Source organism: Somniosus microcephalus, chromosome 14 (assembly GCF_052327205.1).
Source record: "Somniosus microcephalus isolate GS21.2 chromosome 14, FLI_Smic_1.0, whole genome shotgun sequence".
Classification (NCBI taxonomy): domain Eukaryota; kingdom Metazoa; phylum Chordata; class Chondrichthyes; order Squaliformes; family Somniosidae; genus Somniosus; species Somniosus microcephalus.
Window position 1 is genome coordinate 87,106,802 of NC_141000.1, and position 16,328 is coordinate 87,123,129.

The window sequence follows — 16,328 nt, forward strand, 5'->3', positions numbered from 1 at the left end:
CAAGCATAGGTCCCTTGCAGTCAGATTCAGGGGAATTTATAATGGGGAACAAAGAAATGGCAGACCAATTAAATATATACTTTGGTTCTGTCTTCACAAAGGAGGATACAAATAACCTTCTAGAGATGTCGGGGAACATAGGGTCTAATGAGAGGGAGGAATTGAATGAAATCAGTATTTGTAGAGAAATGGTGTTAGGGAAATTGACGGCATTGAAGGCCGATAAATCCCCAGGGCCTGATAATCTACATCCTAGGGTACTTAAGGAAGTGGCCCTAGAAATAGTAGATGCATTGCTGGTCATCTTCCAAAATTCTATAGACTCTGGAATAGTTCCCATGGATTGGAGGGCAGCTAATGTAACCCCACTATTTAAAAAACGTGGTAGAGAGAAAATGGGGAATTATAGACCAGTATGCCTGACATCGGTAGTGGGGAAACTGCTAGAGTCCATTATAAAAATGTAATAGCAGAGTACTCGGAAAACAGTGACAGGATCGGACAAAGTCAACATGGATTTACAAAAGGTAATTCATGCTTGACTAATCTACTGGAATTTTTTGAGGATGTAACTGGTAGAATAGATAAGCGAGAACCAGTGGATGTGGTGTATTTGGACTTTCAGAAGGCTTTCGATAAGGTCCTGCATAAGAGATTGGCGTGCAAAGTTAAAGCACATGGGATTGGGGGTAAGGTACTGACTTGGATAGGGAACTGGTTGGCAGGCAGGAAGCAAAGAGTTGGAATAAATGGGTCTTTTTCCGTGTGGTAGGCAGTGATTAGTGGGGTACTGCAGGGATTGGTGCTAGTACCCCAGCTATTCACAATATATATTAATGATCTAGATGAGGGAACTAGATGTAAAATCTCCAAGTTTGCAGACGACACAAAGCTGGGTGGGCGTGTGTGCTGTGAGGAGGATGCAGAGAAACTCCAGTATGATTTGGACAGGTTGGGTGATTGGGCAGATGCATGGCAGATGCAGTATAATGTGGATAAATGCGAGGTATCCACTTTGGTGGCAAAAACAGGAAGACAGATTATTATCTGAACGGCAATAGATTGGGAAAAGGGGAAGTGCAACGAGACCTGGGTGTCCTTATGCACCAGTCACTGAAAGTAAGCATGCAGGTGCAGCAGGCAGTTAAGAAGGCAAATGGCATGTTGGCCTTCATAGCGAGAGGATTCGAGTACAGGAGCAAGGATGTCTTGCTGCAGTTGTACAGGGCCTTGGTGAGACCACACCTTGAGTATTGTGTGCAGTTTTGGTCGCCTTATCTAAGGAAGGATGTTCTTGTCATGGAGGGAGTGCAGTGAAGATTCACCAGACTGATACCTGGGATGGTAGGAATGACGTATGACGAGAGATTGGTTCGATTAGGCTTATATTCGCTAGAGTTTAGAAGAATGAGAGGGGATCTCATTGAAACTTATAAAATTCTAACAGGACTAGACAGACTAGATGCAGGAAGGATGTTCCCGATGGCGGGGGAGTCCAGAACCAGGGGTCACAGTCTAAAGATAAGGGGTAAGCCATTTAAGACTGAGATGAGGAGGAATTTCTTCACCCAGAGAGTGGTGAACCTGTGGAATTCTCTACCACAGAAGGCAGTTGAGGCCAACTTATTAAATATATTCAAGAAGGAGTTAGATATATTTCTTAAGGCTAAAGGGATCAAGGGATATGGGGAGAAGTCAGGGACCGGGTACTGAATTTGGATGATCAGCCATGATCTCATTAAATGGCGGAACAGGCTCGAGGGGCCGAATGGCCTACTCCTGCTCCTATCTTCTATGTTTCTATGCAACACCCATATCCCGAGAATGAATATTAAAAAAAAGACAAATATGTGTTCTGAAAGCTGTAAAAGTACCTCAATGCCTAAAGGTCAGCTGGTGGTGTACAAATGTTTCAAAAGGGATAACAGTTAGAGCTGTTTGCTAATGGCACCACAACAACAGTAACAACTTGTATTTATATAGTGTAGGAATAGGCATATTCCTAACCAAATCACTGAGGTCGACTCAGGAGAAACAATCCAACAGGTCTTTAATGAAGGATTTGACGAAGTACAGAAAACAACAAGGATCGATGCAGGAGAGCCTTGGAACAGGTCTTACCCGAAGGGGGACACCACGAGGACTGACTAGGCAGTCCGGAGGTTTGCGCGATGACGTCATCGCGTTTGCGTCGTGACGTCATCACGTTGCTCGCGTTTGCCCGCGCTTGGGGCGGTCACGTGAATTGCGTGATGATGTCATCGCATTTACCCGGCACCCGGCACTGCAGCTGGCCGTTGCGGCCGAAGTCGCGGGAACAGGAGGCCGAGCTGGGCCGGCGGCCGTCGAGGGAGCGGGAGGCCGAGCCGGGCCAGCGATTGTCGCGGGAGCGGGAGGCTGAGCTGGGCCGGCTCGCGTTTACCCGCGTCATCGTGTTTGCCCGCGTCATTGTGTTTGCCCGCGTCATCACGTTTACCCGCGTCATCATGTTCGCCCGCGCTCCCAAAGGGGAAACACCCCGTACCGTCAAACTGTCGTTAAAGGGAATTATGACCGGTAAGTAAGGGACACTCGGTGGTACCGCTGCATGCGCCCACCCAGAATTCGCTTTAACGGACGTCAAAAGGTGAGGTGGTCTGACGAGCCTGTCCGAACGACTCCTGCAGTCTCGAGACGGAGACTGCTGGGTGGCTGGCGGTCTCGCGGGCGGTCGTAATTGGGTTGGCGTAACGATGATGGGTAACTGCTGGTCAGGCGGACGATCGGACCTGGTGTGCCGTAACGACGATGGGCGGCTGATGGTCAGGCGGGCGGTCGTGCTGTCTCGACGTGGCGGCCGAGGTCGAAATATGCCGGCTGACTCGTGGTGGCTTGCCAGCTGGGCAGGCATGAACTATGGCTCTGTCGATGTTGGAGAGAAAAAAAAACAAAGTCCCCAGTCTGACGAAATCTGCAGGAACGCCGAACGGGCGATTCAGGAGGAAATAAACGTGGGTCTTGGCAGGCCGGTGAACTCGCCGACAGGTGAGCGAACTCTTCGACAGTCGGGAACGCACGGAACGGTGCGTGCCGTAGTGCTACTATGGTAACACAGAAGAGAGTGAACCATTGCTGCGTTGATCAGTGATCGGTGATGACAGCAATTTTCGCGTGGCCGATCGCGGCCGCGGGATGCCCGTTGGACCCGTCCTCGATGGTCGCAGCGTCAGTAGATGTTTGCTTTCGTTGAGGGGAAAACTGTAGAGAGGGCGGCAACGCTTCTAGTTGTTGTTGATTTAGGGGGAAAACTGCCGGGAGGGCGGCAACGCTTCTAGTTGTTGTTGATTTTGGTAGGGTGAAAAACTGCTGGGAGGGTGGCAACGCTTCGCCGTTGCGCCGAAAAGCGTGGTAGAAAAGACAGACCAGCAGGCTGACGGGCTGGTGCAGCGTCGGCGGGGGATGGGTCCTCGTGGGTTTCGAAGGGCGAATCCTCATGGATTGCGAGGGGCGAGTCCTCGTGGGTAGCGAGGGGTGGTTTGCGAGGACCGAGTCCTTGTGGCCTCTCCGCTGGGGCACGCTCCGATCCTGTGAGCCCGTAAACGTGCTGTACTCGCGCTGTGAGGGTGTTATACTTGCTGTTCTGCTGTGGGGTTGTTGAAGAGGCTGACGCTCCGAAAGTCGGTAGAGCTGTCGAAAACGGAGACCGTATCCAAATACGTGGTCTGCGCCGTATCGATGTTGCACAAGGCGAACGGGACTTCTACCAGGATAAAGCACGAGGGCGGTTGTTGCTCCCAGTGTTGTGGTAGCTGAGCGAAACGGCTGTAGCTTCCAGGCGTGCTTCTTTCATGAAAGACGTTCACGAAAAATCGGGGTCCGGCTGTGCTGCTTTCGTGAAAAACGTTCACGAAAAACGGGGTCACCAATGTAGGAATTGGTGTTCGTCAGTTGTTGTTTGTCGGTTGTTGTTCATCGGTTGTTGTTCGTCGTGCCGTTCTTCTGTGAAAACGTTCACAGAGACGGGGTTCAGGCTGTGCGCTTCTTCCGTGAAAAACGTTCACAGAGACGGGGTCACCAATGTAGGTATTGATGAGCTCCCGCCCTCACGTCGTTGGGTCACCAATGTAGGAATAGGCGTATTCCTAACCAAATCACTGAGGTCGACTCAGGAGAAACAATCCAACAGGTCTTTAATGAAGGATTTGACGAAGTACAGAAAACAACAAGGATCGATGCAGGAGAGCCTTGGAACAGGTCTTACTCGAAGGGGGACGCCACGAGGACTGACTAGGCAGTCCGGAGGTTTGCGCGATGACATCATTGCGTTTGCGTCATGACGTCATCGCGTTGCTCGCGTTTTCCCACGCTTGGGGTGGTCACGTGATGCGCGACGTGACGTCATCGCGTTTGCCCGCGCTTGGGGCGGTCACGTGAATTGCGTGATGATGTCATCGCGTTTACCCGGCACCCGGCACTGTAGCTGGCCGTTGCAGCCGAAGTCGCGGGAGCTGGAGGCCGAGCTGGGCCGGTGGCCGTCACGGGAGCGGGAGGCCGAGCTGGGCCGGCGGTTGTCGCGGGAGCGGGAGGCCGAGCTGGGCTGGCTCGCGTTTACCCGCGTCATCGCGTTTGCCCGCGTCATCGCGTTTGCCCGCATCATCGCGTTCGCCCGCGCTCCCGAAGGGGAAGCACCCCGTACCGGCAAACTGTCGTTAAAGGGAATTATGACCGGTAAGTAAGGGACACTCGGTGGTACCGCTACAGTAGCACCTTTAATGTAGTAAAATGTCCCAAGGTGTTTCACAGGGGCGTTATAAAACAAAATTTGACACCGAGTCACATAAGGATATTAGGGCAGATGACCAAAAGCTTGGTCAAAGAGCTAAGTTTTAAGGAGCGTCTTAAAAGGTGGAAAGAGAGGTAGAGAGGCGGAGAGGTTTAGGGAGGGAATTCCAGAGCTTAGGGCCTTGGCAGCTAAAGGTATAGCCGCCGATGGTGGAGCGGTTAAAATCGGGGATGCTCCAGAGGCCAGAATTGGAGGAGTACAGATACCTTGGAGGGTTGTGGAGGAGATTATAGAGATCCTACTAAGCCGTTCACTAAAGGCACCACACCTCAGCAGCTCCGACTGAGCCAACTGTGTGAAAAGGATAAAGGTCCGTCTGTTACAGGGTTCCTCCATCCCATTGATGCAGGGAAAGAAAAATGAAAAAGGAGAAAACTAAATACAATTCACTAAGCCTTTCAACAGCGAAGGATAGTTTCAGTAGCAAAATAACTGTAAAGACCTCTACTTTTTATCTTAGGACAATAGATGTGGCCTCTGCATTTTAAACCAAACAGCAGGGATTATGCAACTGCATTTGAATTTTCAATAGAAAATTCTGTTAATTTTTTTAAGCCATTGTTCATACAACTGACAGAACAGAAACAATTGAGTACAGCCACACACTTCATAGAATAAATATAATGGCCCGTATTTTCCGATCGGAGGCTTCCTGCGTGCGGAGGCCTCCAATCTGGAAAAAATCTACGGACTTACCTGAGGGCTCCCGAGGTCCGGACACTTCCGCTCCTGGGCCTCTCCAACTCGAAATGCGCAGGGCCCACGTATCCCAGGGGCGCATGCGGTTCGCAAGTGTCCCTGGGATCACGTGAGCCATGGGGAGGCATTCAAAGAAGGGAATCTCCCTTCATACGCTTGACAGATAGACCTGTCAAAAATATGAATGGAGTTCACCCCAAAAACACTGTAAAACATGAAATAACTTTTTTTTAAATGAGTTGAAATTACAATAAATTTAATATTTTAAACAAAAATTTAATTTTTTTGAAAAAATAATTGAAGTTTTTTACGGGGCTAAAAATAAACTTACCTTTTTAAAAAGTATTTTTAAATGATAAATGAGTGAAAAAAAATGTTTTAAAACTTTTTTTCAACTTTTATGCTGCGTAAGATTTCTAAGGGTTTTCTGCGGGCAGAGGTTCTCCAGAAAGTGGAACTCTCCGCCCGCAGAGGCCCTTCTCCAGGGCAGGGGTGCGATCTGTCGAGAGCATTCTTGACAGGTCGGAAGTGCCGGTTTTCAGCGCATGTGCTTGGCATGCCTGAAACCGGCATTTCCAATGTCCCTGCGGGTGTGTACACAGCTCGTACCCACCCGTAGGGATCGGAACATATGGCCCAATGAATTTATCTTGTCCTCTCGCCTAGTTTTCTTTTTGTTGGGACTTGGCCTGTCATCTTGGTTTCTCAACAAAGGAACAGAATTCAAAGGCTCTGAAGATAATACTTTTCATCCTTAACATTTTCTGTCATTGTTCACTTATTTGAACTTAAGAAAAGACATACTTGCTCTCGAGTCAGTACAAAGAAGGTTCACTCGGTTAATCCCGGGGATGAGGGGGTGGTCATATGAGGAGAGGTTGAGTAGATTGGGACTCTACTCATTGGAGTTCAGAAGAATGAGAGGCGATCTTATTGAAACATATAAGATTGTGAAGGGGCTTGATCGGGTGGATGCGGTGAGGATGTTCCCAATGATGGGTGAAACTAGAACTAGGGGGCATAGTCTTAGAATAAGGGGCTGCTCTTTCAAAACTGAGATGAGGAGAAACTTCTTCACTCAGAGGGTGGTAGGTTTGTGGAATTTGCTGCCCCAGAAAGCTGTGGAAGCTACATCATTAAATAAATTTAAAACAGAAATAGATAGTTTCCTAGAAGTAAAGGGAATTAAGGGTTACGGGGAGCGGGCAGGAAATTGGACATGAGTCTAGGTTCGGAATGGTCATGGCCCTGTGGGTAGTGGAGCGGGCCCAGGGGCCGTGTAGCCTGGTTCTGCTCCTACTGTGTTCTAATTCTGTGTTAGATTTCAGGAGATGGTTTTATTCCTGTTCCTGGCTGGGGTGGAGATCGCCTTTACAGAAGGTAAGTACTGTAGAAAATATAGGGACAGAGTGATCTCCTGGAAAAATTTCGATCGCCTAGATAGGTCAGAGAGGAATTTCCCAGATTTTTTTCTCCCAAATTGGCCATTGGGTCTTTATCTGGTTTTTCGCCTCTCCCGGGAGATCACATGGGTTCGGGTGGATGCACAGTGATAGAAGATTTGAGGTTAGGATCAGATCAGCCATGATCTTATTGAATGGTGGAGCAGGCTCGAGGGGCCGATTGGCCTACTCCTGCTCCTATTTCTTATGTTCTTATGTTCACCCAAGCACAGCTTTAATTTTGGTCTGTAGGCATGATCAAGGTGAAGCCAGTGGGAAATTAGACATCAGGGCTCGGAATTTCCTTAGGGTCTGGGCATAATGAGAGGGGGTGTGGTGGAGGTGCAGGAGGGGGGAATGGGAGGTAAAGAAAAAGAATTGGGTGGGACTCTTGTTTCGAGCACAGGCGAAGTCCAACTAGAATCTGGTCTTAAACCAGAAGAGCCAGCAAGATTTTCCATTGGTGCATCAATCAGGTGAAACTTCTGTACAACCCACTGAAGGCCCATGATGTGGCAAAGAGGCATGGTTGCTTTCCCTTCCAGAATTATTGCAGCTCCCACCTCCTTCACACCCACAAATTTGGACACCAGTAAGAATTTGGTGTCCAGATTATTGTAGAATTGGCTCACCTGGGTGTCCAAGACTGGAAACCGTGGAAAACTACAGGCAAGCTCAGGCACATGGGCCCCTTATAAAGGAGTTTGATTAACAACATTAATAGATCTTTCAAGCCAATGGTGCAGGCTGGTTTCCTGAGTGACTTCCCCACTCCCCACTAGCAAGCGCCAGTATGTTAATACAATACAATACATTCAACGATAATAACAACTTGCATTTATATAGTGCCTTTAACATAAGAACATAAGAAATAGGAGCAGGAGTAGGCTATTTTTTTACTAATACTAATTTCTTTCAGTTTCTCATTCTCCACTATCTCTGGGAAGTTTTTATCGTCTTCTTCCGTGAAGACAGACACAAAGGGCTGGATTTTGCCAGCCAAGCTGAGTTGGGGGCGGGATTGCTGCCTTCCGGGTTCTAGTCCCGCTCCCAGCGACGTCTGATGACCTGACGCTATTTTCCCCTGATTGGCCTTTATTATGTCCGTGTATAATTGAGACACGGACTGCAGGAGTTGGTTATAACAGGTCTTTACTGAATGGAGGCAACCTGGAACTACTATGTAAATGTTACTACACAGGCTTATATACAGAGGTGGTCACTACTGGTACTGCAGTATACAGGGGCTGCAGAATATAGTTCCTTCTGCAAAGTACATACACTACAATTCCTCCCCTTTTAGCTAAACAGTACATAACATTCGATTAACAATGAAATAACATTTTTACAATTACAGTTGCTAGATACATTAGTTGAAGTTAAGCAATTATAAGTTCAGTCTTTGAGGAGGCTTCCTGATTCTGTCTGGATAACGCCTCTTTGGGGTATCAGGTTCTTCTGGCAACGTTGAGTCGGGATCAATGTTGTTGTTTGGTTCGTCTGCTTCCAATATCACCGATTCTGAGGTAGATGCAATTGGTACTTCGGTTTCATCGCCAGGTGTATCAGATCGTGGTGTGGAGTTGACGTTTCCCAGTGACTCTAGAATCTGGTCAGCATGGCGTCTTACAATACTCTCTCCAACGTCCACGGTATACATTAGAGGTCCTTGCCGTGTACAGATCGTTCCTGGCTGCCATTTCTCTGTGCGGTAGTCCCGGGCCAAAACTGGTTGACCTATCTTAAAACTCCTGGTTGGCCTTTCATTCATATTCTGAAACTGCCTGTTCTCCACATCTCTTCTGATGTTTGGCTTAACCAAATCCAGGCGGCATCTTAGTCTTCGATTGAAGAACATCATGGCTGGAGTTTGGTTGGTAAACGCATGTGTCGCATTTCGGTAGGCAAACAAGAAGTTATCCACCTTGTGTTGTAGGGGTATGTCTTCATTACACATTGCCTTGATAGCCTTCTTGAATGTTTGAACGAACCTCTCAGCCAATCCATTGGTGGCTGGATGATATGGGGCGGATGTGTAATGCTTAACACCATTGTTCTTTAAGAACCTCCGGAACTCTTCAGACACAAACTGTGGTCCATTGTCGGAGCAAATCTGTTCAGGCAGCCCATTCCTGGCGAATATGGTTCGTAAGACTGTGATAGTTTTTTCTGTGGTGGTTGAGGACATTTTTATTACCTCTGGCCACTTTGAATGTGCATCCACCGCAATTAAAAACATCGAGTCCATAAATGGACCAGCAAAATCAATGTGCACCCTTTGCCATGGAGATGAGGAGCACTCCCATGGATGTAGAGGGGCTTGTGGTGGGGCGTTTTGGACCTTCTGGCATCCTGTACAGCTCTTGGTCATCTCTTCGATTTCTCTATCGATTCCCGGCCACCACACAAACGCTCTGGCTAAGTTCTTCATTTTTACCCCTCCCAGATGACCCTCATGAAGCTCATTGAGCACTCTATCCTTCAATTTGGGTGGAATTACTACTCTGGATCCACACATCAAGGTTCCTCTGCACATTGACAGCTGTTCTCTTCTCGGCGAGAATGCTGGCAGCAGTGGTTCGCCATGTGCTGGCCATCCCTTCACCGTTAAATCATAGACCCAGGAGAGCGTCGGGTCATTTCGTGTTTCCTTTTCTATGTTTGCATTCGTCACAGGGAGACATTTGACTATGGTCGAGTGGAATATCTCCACTGGATCCACTGCAAGTTCTTCTTCCACCGTCGGCAACGGTAGGCGCGACAATCCATCAGCATTCCCATGCTGTTTAGTTCCTTTGTACTCGATGTCATATTGGTGTGCCCCTAGGAAAAGGGACCACCTCTGTAGCCGTTGTGCTGTCATTATCGGTATGCCCTTCTGAGGGTTGAAAATGGAAACAAGGGGTTGATGATCAGTAAGTAGAGTAAATTTCTGACCGTGCAGGTAGTGATAGAACTTCTTCACCCCCCACACCAGGCTGAGGGCCTCTCTGTCAATCTGGGCATAGTTACGCTCGGCTGAAGTTAACGAGCGTGACGCAAAAGCTATCGGCCTCTCTGAACCATCAAGGAATTTATGTGACAGTACCGCCCCAATGCCGTAGGGCGACGCATCACACGCCAGTCTTATCGGTAGTGATGGGTTGTAGTGAGCCAATACTTCTCTTGAAGTGATTAGGTCCTTACTCTTCTGAAAGGCCCGCTTACATTCATTGCTCCATTTCCATGCTACTCCCGTTTGTAGTAGGGCGTTCAGTGGGTGCAGAATTGTGGACAAATTCGGCAAAAACTTATGGTAGTAATTCACCAATCCGAGGAATGACCTCAGTTGCAACACATTTTCAGGCGCTGGAGCCTTAACTACCGCTTCAATTTTGTCAGGGGACTTATGTAACCCCTCTTCATCAATCACGTGGCCACAATACGATATCTGCTTCTTAAAAAACTCGCACTTGGGGTGATTGGCCCGTAGTCCATGTTCACGTAGTCTAGTGAGCACCTGCTCTAGGTTGGCAAGGTGTTCACTCTCATCTTCACCTGTCACTAGGATATCGTCCAAGTAACACTGAGTCCCCGGAATTCCTTGCAGGACTTGTTCCATCGATCTTTGCCATATCGCCGGAGCTGATGCTACTCCGAATACCAGTCGATTATACTGATAAAGACCTTTGTGAGTGTTTATCGTGAGATACTTCCTACAGGATTCTTCAACCTCCATCTGCAAATATGCTTGTGCTAGGTCAATTTTTGTAAAACGCTTCCCTCCAGATAGTGAGGTGAAAATATCTTCTATCCTCGGGAGAGGATACTGTACTGTGTGAAGGACTGGGTTCACAGTCACCTTGTAGTCCCCACAGATGCGAACCTTCCTTGGCTCCTCAGACTTATTGTTTAACGTTTTCTTCATGACAGGAACGATGGGTGTCGCCCACTCGCTCCAGTCTGCCTTAGATAACATGCCTGCATTCTCCAGATTCTCCAGCTCTGCCTCGACGGCTGGGCGAATTGCATATGGTACCGGTCTTGCTTTGAAAAACTTGGGAATTGCATTCTCTTCTATTTTTATCGAGGCGGTTACGCCTTTAAGAGTTCCCAGTTTTTGTTGAAATACCTCTTTGGCATTAGCTAAGATTGTTGACAATCATCCAGGAGTGACGTCGTCATCCTTTTTACCAGCCACCGTCAGTGCCTGAATGGAGTGCCAGTCTAAACTTATCTTTCTGATCCATTCACGTCCCAATAACGGTGGTCCACCATCTTGCAGTATGTACAGATACAATTTCTGTCTTTCCTTGCCATTGTATTCGACAGGCACCCTTATTTTTCCTCTGGGGTATACTTTTTGCCCCGTATACATCTTCAAGACAATGGATGTCTCTTTCAAGGGTATGTGTGAGAATAGCCGCTCGTAGTCTCGTCGATTCATGACGGTTAGAGCTGATCCTGTATCCAATTCCATTTTAACTTGGGACCCTGCTATCGTGAGGGTGACCCAAATGGTTCGGTGATCCTCTTTTGCGATTACGTTGTAAAGTTTGAGACAGCTTAATCTCTTGTTCCCGGATTCACTATCGCTCATCTGGTCTTCGGAACTACTGTCCGTCATCTTTTGTACTTTCCTGTACGGTTCCTTAGTAGCCTTTTTGTTGTCGTCGGTCTTCTTCCCAGACCTGCAAACTCGTGCAATGTGTCCCATCTTTCCGCATTGCCTGCATATTTTGTCCTTGGACCAGCAGTCCTTCTGGTCATGGGTTGTTCTGCCGCAGCGATAACATTTTTCAAATCCCCGTGTCATTTCGTGGGTGCCGTATTCCTGTGGCTTTTGCTGTATTTCCGCAGCTCCCCTTGCTGCTGCTTCGTACGATACTGCCACGCTGAAAGCCTTATCTAGCGTCAGCTCTTTCTCTGAGAGTAACCTCTTCTGGGTTCCTTCACTCAGGAGTCCACAGACAAATTTGTCCCGTAAGGTATCTGCCAGTCCTGCTCCGAACTGGCAGTGCTTTGATAGCTTGCATAGTTCCGTAAGGTAATCAGCATTGCTCTCATCTTTATGCTGATTTCTCCTGTGGAATTAAAATCTTTCTGCTATCAGCAGCGGTGTAGGATTTAGGTGTTCCTGTAGGATAGCAACAATTTCGTTAAAACTGTTCGCCTTCGGTTTGGCTGGAGTAATCAGGTCCCGCAATAGGCCATACGTTCTTGCGCCCATTAAGTTTAGCAGTACCGATGCCTTTTTCTCATCGGCTACTTCGTTTGCCTTGCAATATACCTCAACTCTTTCCACATACGTGGTCCAGTCTTCTATTGCATTATCAAAGGCAGTGATATTGCCAGTCTTCGGCATCTTGGAAATCTAAAATGGCACCTCCCGCGCTTTGCTTTCTTCCCCGATTTAACAAAATGGTGCCTCCCGCGCTTTGCCTTCTTCCCCGCTGGATTAAGATGGCGCCTCCCACGCTTTCTGTCTTCTCCGCTGTTGCTAGCGCTGTTGCTGGCGTTTTATGCCTTGATGGCGACGCCCTATGGTCTTCGCGCACTTCCCCCCGCGCTGCTGCTAACGCCGCTCTCTGCGGTTCCCGTGGCAAACTGCAGCTCCTCGCGGCTTTCTGCGCGTTTAATTTTTATTATTTCCCCGTCGTCGGAACAACCCTGCGGGACTCTTGCCTCCCTCTTCTCGGGTCTGTACGCTGCCCGGCTTCGTGCTCCACCCTCTGTCTCTCTCCTCTTCCCGACAACGCTGCTCGGCCCCGTTGCAAAGCCACCCGCTCGAGCTCTAGACCGCCGCAGCCCAGGAAGGATCAGTGTACTACCTGCCACCAGCCCGATTAGCTGAAGCACCATCGACAGGATAACCAAGCCCCGCTCTCGACAGCCTCTCCTGCAAATCTTCAACTCCGCTGACTCAGAGGCGGATGTCCACGGTCGACGCCTGTTTCTTCTGTTTCTTTCTTCCTTCTGGCCTCGACCTCTGATAACTTCGCTTCAGGGATGGATCCCCATGAGGTAGTGCAGACTGTAGGTAAGTTCGTATCTGCTCGTCGCCAGCATTATGTCCGTGTATAATTGAGACACGGACTGCAGGAGTTGGTTATAACAGGTCTTTACTGAATGGAGGCAACCTGGAACTACTATGCAAATGTTACTGCACAGGCTTATATACAGAGGTGGTCACTACTGGTACTGCAGTATACAGGGGCTGCAGAATATAGTTCCTTCTGCAAAGTACATACACTACAGCCTTGTTAAGCCCGACCTGCAGGCTTGCTGGCCAATTAAGGGAAAGCCGATGTCAGATGACATCAGTGGCTTCATCTGCCAGCTTTCTTAAAGGGACAGGCCCCATAATTTTTTGACGGATGAATTGTCAGTGTTTGACAGCATTGAGGTGCTGTCAAACACTGACAAACACCAAAGGTGAGAAAACAAATGGTAGCTGCATGTGAGATTGCAGAAACCATCTGTCAATTCTCCCGATCAGATGAGGCTTCACAGAAACATCAAATCTTGTCACCTGCAGTTACATATAAACAGAATAAAAATATTTCTCACTACATTCTCTCACCTGTCGTACTTACCTGTGCACAGTTGCACCCATCACACTACCTCTGCAGCTGTCATTTGCACACTTACACTGCAGCAGACCCACAGCTCGCCTCGCTGACTCTGGCAGGGTTTCCTGCCATTGGGAAACCCGCATCAGCAGGCTGAAAATGGGGAAAAGCCTCTTAACTGCCTGTTAACTATCTGTTAACAGGCAGTTAATTGGCTCTAATCCCCTTCCTGCTGCTAGGAGACGGGTCCCTGCGCGAGTCGGGTACCCGCCTCTCAGGAAGATGGTTCAGAGGCGGGTTGGGAGTGGGTTTGGGACCCACTCCCAATTTTTCCCATTTTCCCAGCAGTCCCGCCTCCAAACCCGCCTCCTCAGGGCTTGGAAAATCCAGCCCAAAGTATTTGTTTAATTTCTCAGCCATTTCCTTATTCCCCATTATAATTTCTCCTGTCTCAGCCTGTAAGGGACCCACATTTACTTTTGCTAATCTCTTCCTATTTACTTACCTATAGAAGCTTTTACAATCTGTTTTTATGTTTCTCGCTAGTTTACTCTCATATTCTATTTTCCCTTTCTTTATCAATTTCTTGGTCCTCCTTTTCTAAAATCCTCCCAATCCTCAGGCTTACTATTCTTTTTGGCATTATTATAAGCCTCTTCTCTTGTTAGCCACGGTTGGACCACATTTCCTGTGGCGTATTTGTGCCTTGTGCTGTTCTGAATCATCTTTTGTGTGTATTCTTCCAAAGCCATCAGACCATAAGGATTCACACTTAACTGCAGAACACTGTAAATATTAAGACTATTTTTACTTTTCTCAAATTCCATTTTTCTAGTATTCAACATGTGAAAGATTCAGAACAGCTTTAACAAAAGGAACAAAAAGAAAAGCACTGCAGATGCTGGAAATGTGAAACAAACATCAAAAACACTGGAAACACTCAGCAGGTCAGGCAGCATTTGTCGAGAGAACACAAGTCAATGATACGGTTACACCTTCTCAAGGGCAATTAGGGATGGGCAATAAATGCTGGCCTTGCCAGTGACACCCACATCCCATAAACAAATAAAAAATTTTAAAAATATTGAACTGGTAGATGTTACACATGAACATCACACGATGACAGCGCACACAGGAAAAGTAATAAAAAGACCTGGAAAGTGTTTAAGTGGAGCAGAAGATGGCTAAATGTGATATACACGAGACAAAAGGAGGCATAATGAGAGAAATCAAATAAATAAAAGACATATAAGGCTCAGATATAGCTAAAACATCCGCAGTCTTTTGCTTTTGTTGTAGTTAAAGGGAAATAGGTAAGTAGAATGGGAAACATAAGAACTGGTAAAGACTCCAAGTGGCCCAGGTGTCAGGTGGAAGAACAAAACAGGTTGACACCAGCAGTGTTACCGCTCCCTCCTCCAACCCTGGAAATGCCGGCGCACCCATCCCACATTGCCAGCACCTACTGCCAGAGAGAAAATGGGAGCTATAGTTAAGGTCTGAAGTTGTTCAACTCAATATTAAAGCCAGAAGGTTGCAAGGTGCCTATTGAAAGATCAGCTATAGCTCAAGCTTATGTTGAGCTTCATTGGAACAATGTAAAAGACCAACTACGCCATTGGTGACCATTCACAGCCCTCCTCCCAAACTGTTGCTCTGTACCCAATCCCGTTTTCCACAGATCCTTGGACATTTTGCTACATTAAAGTCATCAGCGGCGTTGGCCCAAGCCAGTGTCATCACAGCTGACTGATCAGTCGAGATGTAATCGGAGCCGTCTTCTCGTTGTATTTCATGAGCTGCCACTGCTCTGTCTCTTGTGTCTAGAGCAGCATTGTTAATAATTACTAAATACATGTTTAATTAAGTGCAAAATTAAATATTAAATATTGTATGTGCATTTTCTGTTTTGAAACAGAGTAGATTAGACACTGGGGGGGGGGGATTTTAACTCAGGTGCGGAATGGTGTCGTGTTATCCGAATTTCGTGTTTCCCACACGAATCAAAATGGATGTGGGAGATTGACGCAATTTTAACTGAATTGGCCAATTGATTTCCAACGTGTGGGAAGCCTTTGCAAATGGGTTTTCATGACTGAAAGTCCCCTCCGATGACGTCATCATTGCTGCTGCATTTAAGGTCCACAGCAAGCCTTGCTTCTTCTGCAGACTGCCAAGCTTCTTGACTGTGCAGTGTGAGGGAGCTGCAGCAAATATGACAAGCGGGAGGGCCAGATCAGCTCCTCGCTTTGACGAGGTGGCACTGCAGGCATTAGTGGATGGGGCTAGGGCCAACAGGGAGGTGCCCTTCCCTTCATCAGGGAGGAAGAGGCCTCCCACTCAGACCAAGGCAGTGTGGATGCAGGTGGCTGAGGAGGTCAACTCCTTGGGAGTCACCCGCAGAACCTGGATACAGTGCAGGAAAAGATTTCATGACCTTCAGCGCACTGGAAAAGTGAGTATGGATTTCCCATCACCCTCAATCTGATCCCCATTGCCTTTCCTCACAAGCACTCAGCTTTAGCAATCTCTTCCTCCACATCCCACTTGACACTGACATCCATGCACCCGTACCAATTCCCTCTCTCTCTATGCTCACATTCACATAACTATTCGACCATGCAGCCCTCACACTCCCTATCACTCTGATGCTTTGAACACAACTGACAACACACAGGGAGGGCCCTTGGTCTTGCAACCTCACTCCATCTTTGTCTCCTTCTAAGTATCTATGCTATGCAATCTCTGCACTCACTCCTTCATTCTCACTCAACCTCCACTTGTCTCCCTCATTGCAGGAAAAGAGAGCTCACA

At 47.7% G+C, this 16,328-nt stretch overlaps 1 protein-coding gene across 1 annotated transcript in view; it reads right to left on the minus strand.

Annotated features, from left to right (window-relative positions):
* Positions 1-15,371, minus strand: part of crfa4 (cytokine receptor family, class I receptor 4) — a 142,780-nt gene extending 127,409 nt beyond the window's left edge. Inside the window, 1 exon segment of the mRNA XM_086006068.1 lies at positions 15,177-15,371. Within this exon segment, the coding sequence (XP_085862194.1) occupies positions 15,177-15,371 (195 nt within the window).
* Positions 15,372-16,328: the final 957 nt, after the last annotated feature.